Raw genomic sequence first — 21,095 nt, forward strand, 5'->3', positions numbered from 1 at the left:
TATGAGTTCTAGTTCCACCTGAGGCATAAAGTCAATTGGGTGACCTTGGGCCAGTCACTTTCTCTCAGCCTAATAAGGAGACAATGTCAAAGGACTTCTGAGAAACCACAGGGACTTGCCCTGGAAGTTTCTGAGAATCAGACATGATTGAACAGAAGAAAAAAATAGCCAGGATATTGTGGGAAGTTAGCCCAGAGAAGGAAATATTAAAAAGGCAGAAAGAAAGATATTGTTCACCAAAAGGATTTTTAAAAGCATTTTTTGAAAAGCAGAAACCAAACCTGGCCTCATCTCTTTGCCCAAAGCAGTAGCTAGTCTTATACATATGCAGATGTGGAACCATCAGGAAGTTTGGAGCCAGGGATCTCAAGAGAAAAGAAGCTCTTAAGAGTCATTAGCCCCATCACCTGGGAATCAGGATATGATAATGGGATTAAACCACAGATATCAAGGCCTAGAAAAACACTCAGAAATAGCCTCAAAGTTCATGTCACAGGAACAGGAAACTACTCCAAGCAGGGCTGGGAGGGGGTATAAAAGCCCTTCTACCCATGTGCTCGCTCTCTTTCTTCTCCTCTGCTGCTTCTTGCAAGGACCATCTGTCTTCTGCAATAAACTGTAACCTTCTTCCCAAAGCAGTCGCCATGTTTGCTTATTTATTCCCGGCTTGGATGAACCAGGATGAAGACTTACTTCTAACAATATACAACTGCCAACCTATCACCAGATGGGCTCAGTCATAGAGGAATAAGTGAACCCACTACAGTCTGTTCCTTCCTATACATAGAAACATACACACATACACACATTCTTTTAAAAAATGTTTCAAAGGATACTACTGTTTGTGCTCCAGACACATACGCATCCCCCCCTCCTTTTCCCCTCATTTTACTCCTCAGCAGAGCTTTTTTTCTCATAGAACGCCCAGAACGGAGTTCCGGCACCTTTTTTGGATGGAACCCTGTAGGGTAGGCAAGGCGGGTTGTATAACGTGTGTGAGTTCCAGCACATTTTTTTTTTTTAGAAAAAAAGCACTGTTCCTCAGGAGCAATTTTTTATTTTAGCTTCCAGGGGCAGAAACGAGAGGTAAAGTAAAAAGGGAAGGGAGGCTTGGAGAAGAGTTTGCAGCTTTAGTTTATTATTATTTTCTATCAAATCTTCTTTATTCTTCTATCCCAATATTGTAAATGGTGATGTTTTAAGAGTAGTTTAGGGCTGTTGCAATAATTACATGGTAAAATTATCATTTGTTTATTCCTTTGCTATCCCTGGGATCAAAGGGAACGGAAATATAGAGTTACATTTTTGGTCATAATGTTCAGCACCATTTGTGGATTCAAGAAAAAAAATAAACAACAGATTGAATCTTAAGTGGCAGTGCAACTCATTCAATGTAGCTATTTTCAAAGGTCACTTAGGCGAGATGGGTGTAAAACTTTGATAAACTACATACATATACTGTATGTGTATGTTTGTATGTGTGTCTCAGTATCTGTTTTCTGTCCAAACAACAATCAGCAGCCAGTTATTTCACTTTCTCTGAATAACAAAATGTTGATTCATGCGCTGAGCTGTTTAATTTACTTACCTTCTTTTAGTCTAAAATTGGTTATTACTTGTTTTAAAAAAAGTACTACCAAATCAAACATTCTGTCAAATTGATGAATTATATAAAAGTTTGTGGAATTTTACATACTAATATTACAAAAAAGGGATAAAGTGGCCAGTGTTCTCTTTCCAAACAACTAGACTATATCATCTGCATATATCTATATTGTTTTTAGCATTTAAAAACAGCAAAGGTGACCATATTTTTTTTTAAAAAATGATTATTTAGAATATATTTAGATGTTATTACATTTACACATCTTGTTAAAACTTTAGGGCAGCTAGTCAGTATCTGTAATCTCTCACACTACACAAATTAACCTAGCAATATAAAATTTTGATATTAGTGTAGCAAATTCTTACTTTGACATTTACCATACATTTAAGCTATAACTGAGTTTTTCGTCGTTTTATCGCACTTCATGCACAATGCACTTATTTTCATGCAGAGAACAATTTTGACAAATTCTGTATTCATCAAAAGTATAATATAATAGCTTCTAATATATTAGAATCTTTTCATATAACATTGCTTCTGGTGGAATACATGTGCAAGTACATGTTTCACTGAGATACTTTTAAAATGAAGATTCTTCCTAGTTGGAAGTTCTTATCGTTTGTCATTTCTTTTCACCTAAAAACCAGAATCAAATCCCAAATTAGCTGGTTTTGTCGGAGCGGGGGGGGGAGAAGGAGGGGAAAAGAACTTAATCCTTAAAGTGCCATCCACGTCTCTTTATTTTACGTGTCCCAAAGTACAGCTAAATTTAAACTTGGAGGATTATGCAGCCGGCTGTTATGGTATAACTAGGGTCTCCTTCTTGAGCAAGGGGTTGGACTAGATGACCTACACAATACTCTCATTATTTCTAATACCGCACCGAAGAAAATCACAGCCCACCTCCAGCAAACATATATGCAGTCTTTCGGTGTCAGTTTGCAGTGTTTCTCAACCTTGACAATTTTAAGGCATGTGGACTTCAAATCCCAGAATTCCACAGCCAGCATTGCTGGCTGTGGAATTCTGGGAGTTGAAGTCCACATGCCTTAAAATTGTCAAGGTTGAGAAACACTGGCTCAGAGTGGTCAAAATGAAATTGTCTTAGAGAATTCCTGCCTAAGAAATATAGGACGATTTCAAGCGTTCTCTTTTCACTCCCGTCTCCGCCCACGAGAGAAGATTGGAAGGCAGAAATGGACGCCCGAACGTTCAAACAGAAAGATTGTAATCAGAATGACTTTCTAGCCTTCTGATTGGGCCCGCTTGCAGAAAGCGACGTGAGAAGCCGCCTATCGGAGTAAAGAATCGGAAAAGTCTTGCGGGGGTTGGAATGGCGCTATATTTGAATTGGGAGCGGGCGGGTTTTTCTTTTTCGGTTTCGAGTTCCGGCCTTGGTGTATCGGGACCAACCGAAGGTGGTGGAGGGTGGGGGTGCCTGCAAATTAGGGGCAATTGACCTGGACAGAGTGAGGAGAGGGGAGTATCTTTATTATTTTCTTTAGAAGTAGAAGAAGCAGCAACAGCACCATGGATTGGCGTTTGCGGCAGAGCCGCTACCGCTTCACCTCTTCCATGAAGAGCATTGTGGAAAAGGTAAGCACAATGAGGATTCGGCGTCGTTGAAACGGCTTTGATTTAGAGGATCGGAACTGCGTGGGAAGGTTACAAGTGTGCTATCAGGGTCCAAGGCTTTGGCGATGACTACCCTGCTGGTCCCTTTTCCAAACCGATTTCATGATGACAAGTAACACTGCTGTCCTCTCCTTCCTCTCTTGAATTAGTAGTAGTAGTAGTGGTGGTGGCGGCAGTGGTTGTACTTTACCATTATTATATCGTTCTTCCTGCATGAGAATGGAGGAATGGAGAGCATTCCGGTTTAGAAGTCTGTTTAGGTATTTTAGGCCAATGGGCCAAAACTGAGCAGAAGTAGATGTGCTTTTACTGCGGTTTGTTGAACATACAGCCATGCGCACTTAGTTCCTTGGTATAATTGCTTCATCAAATTCAGGAATATAGATGGTTGTTTAGCCGCAAAACATAATGTTGGGTTTGTATAGTTAGACTGCACATAATCCAGACTAAGGTGACCGTTTTTGGAATGCACCAAAAAGGGGGGGTTGATTCCTAGATGGTGACAGAAACGGCGATCATATGAATTTCTGCAACCCAAATTTGAAAGTCTTCATGTGATCCACATCACATGAATGTAAGTAACACAGTTTTCAAATGGGGTATAGATTTTCTTTGGCAAAGTCCATCTTCAATAGAAATTCTAATCCCATTGGGCTACACGTGTTTTGAAAAATTTCTTTAAAAGATCTACTTAGTAGTTAGAAAACATGCAAAACTGATGTCATATTTTCTTAATTTAGTACAACTTTCCCTTTGAGGATGATATAGTTGTCTCTATCAAATCATTGACTTATCAGACACAGGATGGTAAGATTATGTTTACCTTATTTTATTACTATATTTATATTTTATCTTAAAACTATACAAATAGAGAAATATGTTGAATCTTATTTAAGAATAAAATGAAAAATTAGCAAAATTTATTGCATACATCTGTCTGACTCTCTCTCTACATGTGTGTATGTGTATACATGTGAACACATACTCATATCTTGAAATTACTAAGAATAGAGCTTCTATTATATAAAAATATTTAGGTAAGAAATTGTCCTCCTGTACAATTTGAAACAAGATAGTAAGGAAATCAAATACATTAATATGAATAGAAAATCAAAATATAATCCTACATTATGAAGCTTATATTGCAGAATCAACACAAACATACAATAGTTTGCTATACTAAACTAGACAAATGTGGTGCAGTTATCCTAGATATTTTAGTGGCATTAAATACTGTCAACCACAGTGCAAGCACTGGGAGATAGAGGCACAATGGTAAGATTGTTCTAATGCTTCTTTACTGAGCATATACAGAAGGTATTCAGGAAATAGGTTAGATCCCTGGGCACTGTTGTTTAATTTTTTGCCTATTCTGTTCCAAGACATAACTGAAGGTACTGGGAGAGGTCATCTGTCACCTTGGCTGAAGTATAAGTATGCTGATGATACTCAGGTATACATCTCCATCCCAGGCCCATTGGGAAATATGGATGTCTGGACAGTATCAATATCTGGAGAGTATCAGAATTTGGAGAAAAAGAGTCATACTTAACCCAAACATGAGAAAATGGCTGTTGATTACCATATTTAGTTCTTGAAGAGGTTGTGCTTCCTGGAACGCACAGATTCACATCTGGGAGTCCTCCTGGTCTTGGGTTCTTGCTTGAAGAGCAGGTGAATACTGTACCCAGGAGGACTTCTACATAACTCTGACTGATACACCAGTTATGGCTTTTCCTAGAAAAGGATGTACTGAACACACATATATGTGCGCTTAACATATATTATAGAACATGATTGAAATTTGGTCCAAAATCCAGCTCAGGCAATCAAGCTAAATTTCATAAATATTTTTTATGGATTTGGATGGGGGTTTTTTGTTTGAAATACTTAAATGACAGCTAGAGTTAAATATGCATGGAGAAGTAATTTAAGGTCATGGGTAATGTAGGATCAAAGCAGATGGTAATAGAAAATGTTCATAACTTTACTACTTTAAATCTGAATATAACACAGGAACTTGGGATCCAGTTTCATACTTCTCGATGACATAAAGTTTATCTGCAAGGAATCTAAATTTCAGTTAATAAATCGAAGTTGTTCTTATCCTATTTTTGTTTCAGTTCCAATGCCAATTTACAGCAGATAGGATAGAATAGGATAGAATACAGAAAAGAGCAACAAAGATGATTAGAGGGCTGGAAGCTAAAACATATGAAGAATGGTTGCAGGAATTAGGTATGTTTAGTAAAAAATAAAATAAAAAAGGACTAGGAAAGATATAATAGCAGTGTCCCAGTGTTTGAGGAGCTGTCACAAAGATGACGGGGACAAACTATTTTCCAAAGCATCAGAAGGCAAGACAAGAACCAATGGATGGAAATTAATCAAGGAGAGAAGCAACCTAGAACTAAGGTTTCCATTATTATACATAACATACAAAAAGTGAATAGAGATGGAAAATAAGTTTTGCTCATTGATTATTATACAGCGCTTTCTCCTTGCATACTGTAATAAAAACTAATTTCCAATTTTCTGTCATAGTCTGGAGTGGTCATTCCTTATTGGGAGGAAGTCTAGCCCCTACCCCAGATGAGATCTCTAATTCATGACTTTGCCCTAACTGAAGTTTATATAAGATTACAATCTTAATCAGAAATATGTATTCTAACTCATTTATCTATTCTTTTGCAATTTATAGGACCAAGAATTTGGGGAGAAGATAAAATTTTAGATGTGTCTTATGAGGTATTAATATGTATGCCTTTCATTTTTAACCTTGTTATTGCTAATATGAAATTTATTTCTAAGTTGTTGGGAACAGGTTTAAAAATCTAAACATTTTGTGTTGGATGTGAAGGTACCTGCTGGTATTCAGAAGTTAGTCAAGATGGAGCTAATTTGTAGGGCTTTTAATCTATACTAACTCTTCCTTAAAGTTCAGAGGCCAAAGTGAGTTCATAGTTACGGTATATTATTCATCAGTTTTAGGTATTTGTCTATTATTATATTGATTCTGAAGTTATAAAGTTTCAGCAGGGTTTTTTTAAGTATACAGAAAATAAATATATTTTGTTTGATGGTTACAAATAATAAAATATCCAATTTAAATTATTGTAATTCAACCTTTGTTAAATAGGCATTGCATAGATGATTAGAGGTAGCAATAATAGTTGGAAGGGACCTTGGAGGTATTATAGTCCAACCCCTGCTCAGGCAGGAAACCCATTTCAGACAAATGGTTGTCCAATCTCTTCTTAAAAACCTCCAGTGTGGGAATACCCACAACTTCTGGAGGTAAGTTGTATTTATTTGATAGCATTGTTGTTTTTGTAATGATTAATGATGAAATTCAAACATAGTTGTAATACCTGACATTCTTTAATCAATTTACTATAATAGAATAAATGTTTTTAAAACTTGTTATTTACTTTTCCAAGTAAGAAAGCCAGATAGTCTTGTTACTTTCTGAATATTGTTCTGAATACAATTCATCTCCTAATAGTTTTCCTCTGTGTTTGAGCATTAGTAGATGAATAAGACTAATATAGATTAATTAAGGTCTGTTTATATAAGTGGAATTATACTGATAGATAATTTTGCAAACATATAATCTTAAAGTTAGTTTACTATGAGTTGCAATCAAAACTAAATATTTATTCATCAAAAGACAGATCACTAAATTCCTTCTAAATGTGTGAGCCTCCTATTGGATGGATATTGCTCCTATGTTCTTATTAGTATAGTTTCCTAGTTTAGAGAGATATGTTGAGCTTCTACAAGGTATCCAAAATCAGTAGGTCAAACAATTTGTAAAATTTCAGAGAATCAGGTCTTGTAATTTATATAATAGAATCCTAAAACTTTGTTTGAACTTTAATTGACAGAGGAAGAAAGAAAAAAATACTACAAATACTAGTTTGCTGCCAAAACCAAATTGGAATTTATAGTTTAAACAGATTTTCCAATTTTCTTTTGGACACAAACTGGTTTATACTAGTTGTAATTTTCCCAGTTTAAATATGTAATTCCACCAAACTGATGTTTCAGAAGCAATAGAAGGTAGGCTTGAGATCTACTTGCAACTTAATCACACTTTCTATGAATTTCTTTTTAAGATATTCACTACCACTGCAAACAGGTTATAGCAAAAGAAATGTCTTTAGTACAGTAATGCTGAAGTTAGTTTAAATCACATAAAATTAGTGGTTTCAAGTTGTAGATAAACATTTGTCTAGATTCTCTCCCTTTCTTCTCTGGACCCGTGGATGCTGGTAATGTAAGGAAAGGAATACAGTATCTTGAACAAGGTGTATAGGAGAAGATCAGTCCCAAGTGAAAAGTATCTCAGCAACATTGACAGCTTATGTAAGGTTAGCTGGTTTAAAACTTGTTAAGCCCCATAGGAATATGCAGCTTGTTATTGAACAACAACGTTTTCAAGCAAAGAATTGTCTTATTATTACTGTTATAGAGGAATTCATTAACTGAAGTCTTTGTTTAAAACCACAGAACAGTATACAATGCCAGGAAAACATAGGTAAGAAAAGGGTTTTGAAATTTCATAATATCTCTGTCTTACATTGTGAAAGAATTTGGCCTTTGATTGTAATATATAAAAGAAAAAATCAAGATTTGGATAATTGGTTAGCAAATGCAGACAAAAGTTGTGATGACAAGACAGAAAACAAAGAAATAGACCAGTGGTTCTCAACCTGTGGGTCGGGACCCCATTTGGGGTCGACCGACCATTTCACGGGGGTCGCCAAGCAAGGCTGTCCGCCATTTTTTTTGTCCACCATTTTTTTTGTCCACCATTTTTTCCCCTTTTCTGGCGGGTGCCTTACCTCCCTTGGGCTGGGCCAGCTGGTGGTCGGCCTGCTCCGTCTCTGCCGCTTGCCAGCTATGCCTCGGCCGGTGCAGGGGGCGGAACCGCGCATGCGCGGCGCTCCCGGGCAGGGAAAGTCCTCGACTTACGACCGGTTGGGTAGTCCTCGACTAACAACCGGTTTAGTCCTCGACTTACGACCGGTTTAGTCCTCGACTTACGACCGGTTGGGGTCACGGCATTAAAAAGGTTGAGAACCACTGAAATAGACCAATGAATTTGTACAACTATGTGCAGAAATTAATAATTCTTTTTATGCTTATGATACTTATGCTCAATAAGTGTAAATTAAGAATAGTTATGTGTAGATTTCTCAGTAGTTACTTTGAAAGTTATGCAAATTCTATCATAAGATATTGGTATTTGCTTTTAATAGTCTTGATATTCTTAAGAGTTGTTTAGTGACAGAAAATGATAAATTGCATGAGAGCTTGAGACTTTTCTTAAAAAATATACTTCATTGCCATGTGATTCTCTGCTGCTGAACCAGGATTCCTGGTTTATTTAATTGCCCCTAAGAATTTACAGAACCATTCAAACTCTGAGGTAATCTGGAATTCCTTATCCAAAGATAAAATATCAGTAAATTAAGTACTGTAATAAAATATAGATGATTGTTCTATATATAGCAAAACTGAACTTTTTGTTGTCAATTCTAGGATTTCGTTCAATCACAAAGATAATAAGATATATCAAAATGTTGGTAGCTTTTGGTTATATTGGTAAATATAAGTCAAATTGCTTTTGAATTGAGCTCAACTGCTAAATCAGGTTAATGGAAAGTTTGTTTATTTAGTCTTTTTTTAAAAATAGATGTATATGCTGTCCAGTCTTTAATACTTGACTCTTTGCCCAGGTGTAATAACATAATGTGGTAATATCAACCAATCTCCTGTTTAAACCATACAGTCATATCATTATATAAAACATAAGATGCTTAAATGAACTGAGTATTTTGAACTTAGTTCTAAATGTAAGAAAGATGTTCATCAATAAAATAAGTGTCTGGTTTGTATGTATGAACTGACTTTAAATGCCATTGAAGATGACATTTTATTTTCAGATGCCCATATCTAATTAAAATTTGTCTTTTTAATTAAGTGCAAAAGCAGAATTCTGATTTTGAAGAAGACTCTACAGATGATCAGGTATGATCTGCCAGTAGCTTAGAGACAGTAATATGAAACTCTTTTCTTCAGTTGCAGGTATATGCATCTTCTCATTCTCCATTTTTACTGCCATGCACCATATTTTTTTTAAAAAAATTAAACACTTATTTGTTGATTCCCTCTCCCTTTTCTTCACCTGATAATTTAATTTTTATTGTGATTTTGATAGCCAAAATAGTACACTAGGTTACAGAATGATCTTATATTTTTAACTGTACCAATTATTAGACAAACCTATTTCTTTTTAATTGTGAATAAAGAATAATATATAAAATATATAGATGAGTAATGCTTATCACTGTTTTATCGAAATATTACAACAGAGCTTATATGAGAAGCCACTTGGAAAAGTGGTGATCTCGTTATGGATTTCATAGCTTTAATTCTACTATTCTACTATTATTCTACTATTGCCACATTGGCTCTTATTCCCAAGTAGCCTTAAAACATAATATTTCTGATAAATTGCAAAATGAAATAGCCTGATAGGCAAAAAAATTATGAGGAATCTTCAGAATCCTCTTGAATAAATCATAGGGGCATTTTATTTATAAGTTATTGAAGGATCTGCCCAAGACTATTATGTAAACATTAGTATATTTATATTTAAGGCCTGAAAAGCTAGATCATTTTGTCTCTGTTTCTCCTTGTGGCATTGTCCTGTATAAAAATGGAAATTAATGCAATATAATATTAGCCACTCAGAGTTGCCTGAAACACAACATGGGTGGCAAATAAATTTGATAAATAAATATTAAGTCAGCAAAGTATAGTTTTGTTTGATTCCTCCTCTCCCCTATCTCATCATATAATTAGCAGCAACATTACAAATACATAAGTGATTGGTGCAACAGATAGTTCTTCTATATGTTTGGAAAACATAAAAAGAAATTGGTATAGAAGCATTTTGGAGCAAAAAAATCTAAGTTTGTAAGGTAGTGCATAATTGATTTCAGAATATTGTACATGTGTGCATTTGTGTGTATGCACACACATTCTGAGAAACTATTTTTGTAATAACTAGTCTTTGTACTAACTTCTTTGTCACTCAGTACTAAAACTGATTTTGTACGCTAATTGAAGTTAATGCAATGTTTGTAATTTTGGGTTTTTAAAGACATTTGAGGAAGGCCAGTTCACCAACTTAAATGAAGAGAGTCAACTCAGTCCAGGTAAGCACAAAACATGTAACCCTGAAAATTACTTTCAGCTTATCTACACATGCTTTATTATGGATCAAACTTATTTTAAAATGCATTTAACTGATACTTGATATGCAAAGACAATTCCTATATGTCATACTGTATTTATATTTAATAATACCAGTGCATCATAAACCTCATCCTGTGAATTAATGAATCAAAGAATTTTAGCCAAAAATGTAATTTTTATTTTTGTTTTAAGCAACATTTTTGGTATCTTTTTGTACGAATGAAATACTCAGATTGTAGTATTTGGATTGAAGTGTATTTAAGTCTGTAATTAAGAATTGTATGACACATATGAAATTAGAGCTCCTTTTACCCTTTTAAATCATTAATGTGTTGCTAATTCATTATCCATTCTTCAAATAACTCAGATTACTGTATTTGTGTCATTATTTTTTTAAACCTTGATTTGAAAGCTTTCTGTATGACATTCACTCATGGCCTCCCACGTACATTTCTCAAAAAATGACAGTACAACCAGGCAATTTAAGTGAAAACTCTTTATTCTAGTTATACAATTACTTGTCAATGAAAGGCTTTTAAAGACCATGGTAATCACAATGCTTGATGTACGTTTTTTATATTGGCAGCAATATAATGTTTGTTTTTTGATAGCTACCAAAAGAAGAGTAAATCTTTCCTTTATGTGTTTTTTAAAAAAGTGAAAAAATCCTGTATGAAAAATTAAAATCTTGGTATTAGTTATGCTGACTAAAATATAACTTTTATTTAATTTTGAATTGCAGATAGCAAAGGGAAGGCTGAGTTGGCGTCTATTAAATGTCAGTTGGCCAATATACATATCCAGGTAATAGTATAAATAAAAATAAAATTTTGCTCACAATATTAGGATATTTATTTTAGGTGTCATACACCTAAATGGACATGGACATATAGGTAGTCCTTGTTTAGAAATCACAATTGGGAGTGGCAACTTGGTCATTTAGCGTAGCAATTGCTAAATGAAACTGGAACTGTGTGCCTACAATCCTACTTCACTTTTTCTCTACTGTACAAACCTTCAGAGGTCATAAATGAAAAAAATGGTTGTAAATTACTTTTTATTCCATCATAACTGTGAACGGTCACTAAACAAGCTGTATAGTCCATATTTTTCTATCGATGGTCTGATTCCTGTCCAGGGAATTTCAACATATTATAAAACTTTTATATATTTTCTATAAGAGCCGTGATAGTACAGTGGTTAGAATGCAGTATTGCAGGCTGACTCACTACAGTACTCACTTGCAGAAGTTTGATTCTGACTAGCTCAAGGTTGACTCAGCCTTCCATCCTTCCGAGGTCGGTAAAATGAGGAGCCAGATTGTTGGGGTCAATATACTGACTCTGTAAACTATGAAGTGGTATATCTAAGTGATTGCTATTAAAGGGACACAATCTACACAATCATTTCTATCAGATATGTAGATTAGGACTTTTGAAATTAATTATAAAGGATTAAAAGATAGTACTCATATTCCTGTTTCCATAAGAAATTAAATCTACTGAAAGCAACACAAAAAATTCCTGCTTAATCCAGTCCAGCATAGTGCAAAACCAGATGCACGTTCACAAAAAGGACATAGATATAATAGCATCTTCCCATTGCCTCTGCTCTGAGGGAATAAGTTTGTTACTCTTTTCTGGTTCATTTATTTTACATTTCCATGTTTATCTTTTTAAAATTGAAATGAAATCTGTATATAGTATTTCATGTGTTATCACACTATACAATGTTTACTTAATGATTTTCAGTCACTTTATATGCATGTTTCAGTCCTTCTCCAGTCTTTTTGCCTTAGCAAGTTACATGAATTTTGTACTGCAACAACAGTAATAAACATGTGTATCCCAACATTTGGTTTAATGTTTTTACTAACTATATTCTTTGTGTATCTTGTTTTAGGCTACAAAACCAAAAAGTATTTTTCAGTTGTCTCCTTTGCAGCAAAGAAAGAAATTGGAAAATAAATCCTTAATCGGTGAGCTTTGCAACAGCTTCAAGATGCTTCACAGTACTGAAAATAAGAAAATTTCTCTATTTTCCTTTTTAAATTTTTTAGGAAATTGTCCTTATTTTTAGGATTTTCTTTCTTTCTTTTTTTTTTAATTAAAAGACAGTATCAGATGTCCTAAAAGATTTTCAGGTTCTTTTGTGTGCAAAGCTCATGCTTTCTAATTGACTAGCCAAGAACTTTATTAATTTGGCTCATAAAAAAAATGCTTGGCGTGATACTTGTTAGATACGCTACCTAGGTAAGATTATTTTTAAAGCACTGACTGATCTCATGTTATATGACAATTCTAGGACATTTATTTAGAAAAGAAAATTCAAATGCAGTTGCATGATCTGGATCCAATAAGGAATGCAGGAGTTTATTTATTTTATGCCCTATTTTCTTTTATCTTTGTAAATACAAAATCCTGGTACAGAAACTGCCATACACCCTATTCCCCACTCTCCTATTTCAGTTTTCTTCAGCTCATCTGTCTATACCAGAGGTCCCCAATCTTTTGGGCACCAGGGACCGGTTCCATAGACAAAGATTTTTCCATGGGCCAGAGAGTGCGTGGTTTTGTGTGCCGCCTGCATCCCACGGATGGGGCTTTGCTTGTTTGTGCGGACCGGTTGCTGGCATGTTGCGGCCTGGTACTGATCCACGGACCGGACGTTGGGGACCCCTGGTCTATACCATCTGAATAGAAGGAAATGAACAGTCAGGCAAGAGCTGAAATAAAGTTGTACTAGCTGCCTTGCATTAAGAATGCTTTATAATTATTCTTCCTTGTGTTGAATTAATGTTTTGGTCCATCTAGTTTAATATTTTCTTTACTGAAAGTAGCGAAAACATCCATGATCTCAACTAATAATCTTTCCTTAGAATTCTTATAATGGGAGTGCCATGAATCTTCATTATTTTGTATTTATCAGTGGGATCTACTGTACATGCATTAATTTAGTACTACCAGAGAAAACAGTGCTTAAGTACGGTAGATTATATAATTGGATCAGAATGTCTGTGTGCAGCACACATGCTCATGCATGCATTTAATCAGTATCCACGTCCTGCCTTTTTACATATATTCTGGAGACTAGCTGGTCACAATTCCACAAATATTTTATTCTGCATTAGTGTTTGAATAACTGGCCTTTAAATTTTACTTTAAAACATAATATTGTTAGCTGCAGACAATTGCTATAGTGATAGGACTCAGAATAATTTAAAATGATTCTGCTTAGAGCTACATATTAATAAATCTGTACTTAACAACACACTTGAAAATTTATGTGGACAGATTAATAGGATTAAATGTTTTCAAACTATTAACTACTACTTTATCTCACAGGAATATTTTCTAGTCCTCCATCATAAAGTTATTTGCTCTATTCTCCTTGTAGAATGATATGATTATATTTCACAGTTTGACATACTGTGCCATATTTGACCTAAGTTTAGATATATAAATCTACATTTTCATATCCTCGTTTGACTCTGCAATTTATAAAATAGCTTTGGAGAAGTCAAAGTTTAACTGAATTTATTTCTGCGATTAAGAATCATTTTTAAATACGGTATCTTTGTGTTCTGTGTATCATTAAATAGTTACACAATTAACTGGATCTAAATGGATGATTAGCCTTGACATCAGTAACTTACGGCTTTATCACCTTTAGAGTAGAGTGCTATGATATGCATTTTTTTTAATGAAACTTTTTGAACACTACTTGGAAACTGCTATGGTTGTAAAGTGCATCATCTTGCATACTGGACAGTAAAAGCTTGTACAACACACACATAATATCTGTACAGTATTATGGATCCATATTGGCTGCTGATAGGTTCCTGGCTATAATTCAAATCACTACTTTGGAAGAGTTTTATTGTTGTGTTTTATAATTGTATTACAATGTTATTTTATATTTTGTAGTTTTATCTATTATAAAGTAAAACAGGACTATACTTGTTTACCATAGCATACAAGTATAATAAATAACCAGCACTGCAGTGAATTAAGAAATAGGGTATACCATGAATTATTTCAATGAATCAAGCTATAGAGTGACATTGTAACAGATCATAGACATTTTAGAAAATATTAAGTGTCTTCATTAAATAATGTAAACAATTCAATATTAAGTACTGCTTTTTTGTACCTTCATTTTATTGGATCTAACAGGGTATGATACAATCCAGAGGAAGCAGTTGTCGCCTTTATCCCTGAGATCTCCAGAACTGCCCATTTCTGCTGCTTCATATTCAGAGCACAGGACAATTGTGCCTAAAAACCAATTGCTTCTTAATGGAACTGGCCAGAGTAGCTTTTTAGAAATGTATGAATCTGCAGACGAAAACTGTTCGTGGAATAATGTCACAATAGCAGACTTGTATCCAGGAATGGTAAAAAATCTTAGCAGACTGTTCGGTAAAGTATCTCAAAAATCTTTTTCCAATTCATTAACAGAGCGATACAAATACGGATATTGTCGTTCTAAAAAAGCAAAATTTAATACCAACACAGAGAAAACAAGAAAGTTCAGAGTACTAAATCTGACACCTGGCTTCATTATTGAAAAACATGAAAACAAGAAATTATCTAAAGGAAGTAATGGCGACAGAAGTCCTTTTTACAATTCAAAGCGTCAGATACAATGCTCAGAAAAAAGTATTTACAGAATTGAATCTGCTGTATCTCAGAACTCAGATAGAAGGATAATAGACTGTTCTGGTATTGCAGAAGATTATTCATACAGTGAAAGAACTGGAAAACGTGTTACAGAGGAAACTTTTTTCCCTAGAACTCTTTGTGCAGATAAAACATTTTTGGTCAATAATACAACTTGTTTCCCTTTATCTTCAAACGATGTAAAAAAGAATCGAAGTTTTGAAGATTTTTCCCATACATTTTGCACTGTAGATTTAGACACAACATTTAATCCAAAAACAGGAAGAGAAACTGGCGAACTGAGTACTATGGCATTCAAAACTACTTCAAGTTTAAGTTTGTCCTTGAATGGCAAAACAAACTCCATTTTAAAAGGAAGCAAGTCTCCAGTGAAAACCTGTAATGGACTAAAAAATCATGAAATTAAAACTTTCACTGCCAGTGTTTCACTACCACGAAGTCATTCTTTTTCATCGTTTCATGTTAACCGAAGTCCCATTTATAAAAAGAAATATGAAGATGCATTTGAAAAATTATATAAGGAATTGTGTTCTCCAAAGTCACAGAAACCATTTAAGTGTTCAAATATATACGTGAGCCCTAGAAACTCTGCAGACGTACATTTTTCGGGTTTAGATAAGCTGTCCTCAAATTTCCCTAAAAAAGCAAACAATACGATTGAAGATCTGTACCAGAAATTATGTTCCGAAGGTTTCCCCAAAATTCCAACATTTCTAAGAGCAGCAAATTTAAAAAAATACGAAGGAGTGCAGATATCTGAAACTGTAAATGCCCTTGTTAATTCTCCAATAAGAACTCTGCCTGCTGTTGCCAGAATTAAAAGAGCGGCACATTTTTGTAATGAAGATTCTCAGTATTCGCCTTTAAAAAGGTTAAAAAATAAATGTAGTAATTCTTACAGAATACAGAATCTACAGAATCAGAAATTTCCTTGCTGGAAAACCATTAGAAATGACGCAACGTTCACATTGCATTCACCTGTTAAAAACAGTTTGGCATCAAATACGGTAAGTGAAATATAATCTTCTATAACGCCTTCAAACCTAAACATTGTTTTAAAGTACCAAACCCTTTAAAAGTGTTTTATTTATAGGCAACATTTCTAAAATACATGAACTTACTTACAGAACAAAATCCTATATGTACCTAGGTATAAACTTCATTGAATTTAGCACAACTATTTTTAACTAATCTCTTTTTTTTTTCAGTATAAAATTTTTATTGTTTTCCAAAAAAGAAAAAAACATCACAAGTATTACACAATATTATAATATATCCCACCCCCCCGGACTTCCCAAACCAAATCCCAGGCTAATATTAAACTAAGTCTTACTGGATGTTATGGCACTATGTAGTTCTCCTTATCTCTGTTCTTTTCTAATGTGTGAATTAGATTATGGAAGAATATTAATATTTGGATGCTAGAATTTTTTTTCTTTTAAACCTTTGTATCCAAGCAACAGATTTAACATGTACGGCAGATGAAGGATAGTGTTTGATCCAAATCGTCTGCAAAAAATAGCTTGATACTTAGAAACTATAAAATAATGCAGAATGGAAAAAAATGTGGTAGAAGCTTATTGCTAAATTACATTTTCTTCTGGGACATCAGCAATCCAGGTTGATGTAAATTAAAATTTTTAAACTTTTTAATTTTCAGAATTACGGAGGTTCTGTTTCTCCAGGCCATGGCTTTTTGGCCACTTCAATTGCTGATATGGAAGGTTGGTTTAAAAGATTTAAGTGAAAACTATATAGCAGTGTATTGTTCTTTGATCAGGCTAGGCCAGGGGTGTCAAACTGCCAGCCTGTGGGCTGGTTTCATCATTGCCTATCCCATTGCCTGCAATGCAAAAAGAGTCACGATGCATCGTGACATGTCATGTGACGTGGCAAGTTTGACACCTGTGAGTTAGGCAATTAATTGTTTATCCCAAGAAACATTCAAATGTCAATATTAGATCAACTGTAGATTTTTAATCCTTTATGCTCTATAAAAAACAGTATAAGCAACAAACAATAAATAGGGCCAGCAGATGCTGTCAGAATAGCACACATTCATAATTGGGGGGGGGTTAATGACATCCCAACATTGTTTCTTGTTCTGTCTGAACTTATTTCCCAATATTCCTAATTCTTAATATATCTAATTGGGAATATTTTTTCATAATATTAGATCATTGGGTTGAAGTTTCTGAGTCTATTTTTAAACTTCTTTGTGTGTCCACTGATTGACAAATCCATCTGCATTTGCTTTTGTTTTTCCTACTTTCAGTGATGTGAATATTAATGTATGAAATTTTTGACTTTTGAATTATCATATAGAGAAGGGTGTCAGAAGGTAAATGCAACAATATGTGTATTACATACTGAATTTGGATGATTTGTTTATGAATAGAACTAATTTTACTATTTTTCCCATTTCTGAACTGCACATTTGAAGTTAGTTTAACTTGGTTTATAAGAAATTTACAATAAGATTAATCATTATTCAACCTGCTAAAGAGACAGTATTTATACTTTTCATATCTTTGTCTTCGCTTTTTTTCTTTTTGAAATAATTTGTAACCAAAATATTTAAACAGACACTTTTTAATCCATATCTAATTTGTTCAAAGAGTCTGGGATTTCAGATATGAATGAAAATATTCCCAGGTGTTTGCGGGGTCGTGAGTTTTCAAGAAGGTCACAGAATGTTATACCAAAGTAAGCAATATTTTAATTTCTTTCCAGTATTCCATTTATTTATCTATCAAATGTATATTGCTGTCCATCCCACCTAAAGTGATAGCAATTCCTTTCTTATATTTCTTTGTGAATGGATAAAAAGGAGGAGACAAAATGTTCAGGTATCCCTATTAGCTACAATTAAGGCAAGATCACTAACCTTTCTATTGTCATAAATCATATCTAAAAAAATTTGGTCCAGGGAATCAACGACCCTTGTGAGCAGGAGAGATACCCATATCAAATTGGTAGATCAGAGTGTATTCCTTGTTTTTAAACTATGAAGAGTTTACTGTACAATTGCATTATAGTTTTGAATCTACCTCACAACATTGGAAAATGTGAGGTAGAGTGGTTATAAGGGGTCCCAAAACTCCCAAAGGAGTTGCATGTGGCTTTGATGCTAAAAGTTGCTCATGGGTAATCTAAGGCATGTTTTGTAGGATTATAAAACAGTTTCTTGCATGAGGACATACAATATAACAAAAGAAGATCATTGGTGTCCTCTTCTACAGTACATTCCTTCCTACTCTAATGGCAGGCAGTTCAGGGAAGAGGAGAATTATCATGAATGATCACAGATAAATAAAAATAAGGTCCAGTCAAAGCAACATTATTTATCTCTGTGTGTTCCTCTACGTCACTGAATTTATTTATTCACTGCACTGAGATGATTAATTATTCCTTTATCAATATGCTGAGATGATTAGTATTGCTATATTGCTTATGGAAAAATGATAAATTATGGGCATACCATAGTGAGAAGAGAAACAGGCATTAATAGTCAGGGATTATCCACTACTAGAGTTGGACATTAATTTCTTTTAGTACTCAAAAATAAAGGAAAGAGACTATATTTGAGCTTACTGTGAAACAGTCATTTCTTGTGTAAAATAATAGAAATTATCTGAAACAATTTGTTTTCCCAAATGGTCAATACATTTTCCCAGTTATAGTTTTCATCCCAATTGATTGACATTCATTCAGAAGAGGTTAGGCAAGAGTTTTTCCCAGTTTATACAAAATGGAATCTTTTGCAGGTAACGATATGCTTTGTTATGGAGCTGTGCTCTCCCCCAGTATATTTTCAGTGGTGGGGAAAACAAGATATGCATGGGAAAAGGCTAATACAGGGACTTATTTAACTTTAGTCCAAATAAACTAATTCATAAAAAAGAAAAGAAAACAATGTTATGTTATCTTGGATTGAATTAGTTAGACCAGGTAACAGCAAGTGGACTTGTCTAAAGATAATCAACATCAATTATATTAAGTTAATGTTCTGTTCAGTCAAATGTCCAGGGTTGTTGTTACTTTTTTTTAAAAAAAAATAATACCCTGCATATGTTGATGTACAAAACTTTTCATAACATATTTTTTTAATATTCACAATAGTGTAAACACTTTCATATGAAAATTTTTAACTAAGAGTGATGGATACTAGCAGATATCATACGTTCTGCTGTTAGTGTTAAGAGCTCATATTGGTTGATCATTACATTTCACTAACAGAAATCAATGAGTTTCTTGTATATCATGCATTGTTGATATTACAAGTGACAGTTGCTAAAAACAAAGATTATTTTGCTATGTTGTATGCTAAGATACATTCTGGAGTTAAAATTATTATCTTCTGAAATACAGCATCAAGATCAGTGGCATGATATTATGCTTTGATGGGCGTTATGATACTTCTTATGTTAATGTCAGTGTATGAATTTCTTTGAAATGCATCGGAGAATCATTAGTTTATTGTTTATGTATGGATGTAAGGAAGTGGGGGGAGGGTTTCAGTTAAAAGTCAATATAACTGTGCTGCTTTTTTCTTGGTATTTGTATCAGTTTGATCAAGTTTTGTTTCTTTGCTAGAGTTTCCAGAAAGCTAAGCTATAATGATGGGAGAATCAGAAGCAGAGAATTCATACAGAAGGATTATGAGGAAACATTTCTGGAAAGATTTGGAGAGGAAAATGATATTTTTTAACAAAATATATCTTAATCCCAGTAATTTCTAAACAGAACACAAATTAAGTGGAATATTCCTGAATTAAGGTAGTAAAATATTTTCACCAGTTCTTTAAAATTCTTTAACTCATCAGCTTTAGCACAGGGCAATAGACCTAAAAGACTGCAGTGAAAATAGAGAAATAACAACTACTAATATAGTTCAGCATCCATCTCTATCCAATTATTCTCTGTCATTTGAAAGTTATGGAGATAATGGAAACTGTTTCTAAAATTCAACAGTTCAGTTAATTGTTTTTTTCCTTCTTGGTGATTTATTCAGCTTAAGTGACTATAAGAAACATCTTTTGTGGTACTTAATTTGTTTAATCTGCACCTCTAGAAAAAGGTTATTGGAAGTTGGGGTATAATCAAGATTTAAATGTGTTTTTATATAGTGCTTTTAACTTACTATTCAATAAGCTCATGCTTTAGGAAAAATCTTTATTTCATTAATAAAGAGTAAATATGAAAATATCATTTTTTGTATTTTTATTTTATTTTAAATGTACCTAATATTTGATTTATATCTTTGTCTAATAAACATTTTAATATGTTTGTATTTTGACTGAGTTTGTTATACGTTTGCTTCTGGAAGTGTTAATTTCACCTAGGATAAGTCTTTCCTTATTTTTATTTGCTTATCAATTTTCTAGGCTTCCCAAAACTAAGTATGGAAGGTTTGATTTATAGAAAAAACTATAAATTAAAAATAAAATACAATAGATACTGTTATTTGGGGGTAACAGCAACTAAACTGTTCCACACTGTTGGGTGTTCTCAGTTAACAAAGGCTCAATTCTATAAGGCTGTCTTGTGAAGGAAAGTCATTTCAATCTTATTTTTTTGCTTTTTGAGAAAAAGTGGGAGAGGAAACGAAGGAACCTGTGTTGGAGAGGGGACTAGTAGCACACAGTGATGAGGCACTTGGTTCTTAAGTAGTCAAAGAGCATACTTTCAATTCATGTTCACCAATCCTTCAGGATTCTTTCTGTCACCTGTAGTATTCACTGTTTGTGAGACTGGAGTTCGTTCTCCAAGCTTGTGGATTGGTTTCTGAACATTTTGTTACCAGGCTAAGTAATATCTTCAGCGGAATTTAGGGAATGTCAGTGTTGGTGTTCTGCTATTGTAATACTACTGTAATATAACTTTCCTGTTGGTTCTATATT

General features: G+C 33.9%; 1 protein-coding gene across 1 annotated transcript; it reads left to right on the top strand.

Moving 5' to 3' along the window:
- Positions 1 to 8,826: 8,826 nt before the first annotated feature.
- LOC107293268 lies at positions 8,827 to 20,376 on the top strand. The gene is made up of 9 exons (XM_015822415.1): positions 8,827 to 8,851; positions 9,231 to 9,277; positions 10,416 to 10,470; positions 11,253 to 11,314; positions 12,413 to 12,488; positions 14,686 to 16,199; positions 16,853 to 16,916; positions 17,811 to 17,898; positions 19,789 to 20,376. Exons 1-9 carry the CDS (start codon positions 8,827 to 8,829, stop codon positions 19,901 to 19,903), a joined length of 2,046 nt encoding a protein of 681 aa, XP_015677901.1. The 3' UTR covers positions 19,904 to 20,376.
- The last annotated feature ends 719 nt before the right edge of the window (positions 20,377 to 21,095 follow it).

The sequence above is a fragment of the Protobothrops mucrosquamatus genome, unplaced genomic scaffold, assembly GCF_001527695.2.
Source record: "Protobothrops mucrosquamatus isolate PMUCROS unplaced genomic scaffold, P.Mucros_1.0 scaffold1558, whole genome shotgun sequence".
NCBI lineage: Eukaryota > Metazoa > Chordata > Lepidosauria > Squamata > Viperidae > Protobothrops > Protobothrops mucrosquamatus.

Coding starts and splice junctions, on each gene's coding strand:
- LOC107293268 (XM_015822415.1), top strand. CDS start 8,827: ATGTTGGTAGCTTTTGGTTATATTG. Junction 10,471..11,252: donor AGAGAGTCAACTCAGTCCAG/GTAAGCACAAAA, acceptor TTTGAATTGCAG/ATAGCAAAGGGAAGGCTGAG. Junction 11,315..12,412: donor TGGCCAATATACATATCCAG/GTAATAGTATAA, acceptor ATCTTGTTTTAG/GCTACAAAACCAAAAAGTAT.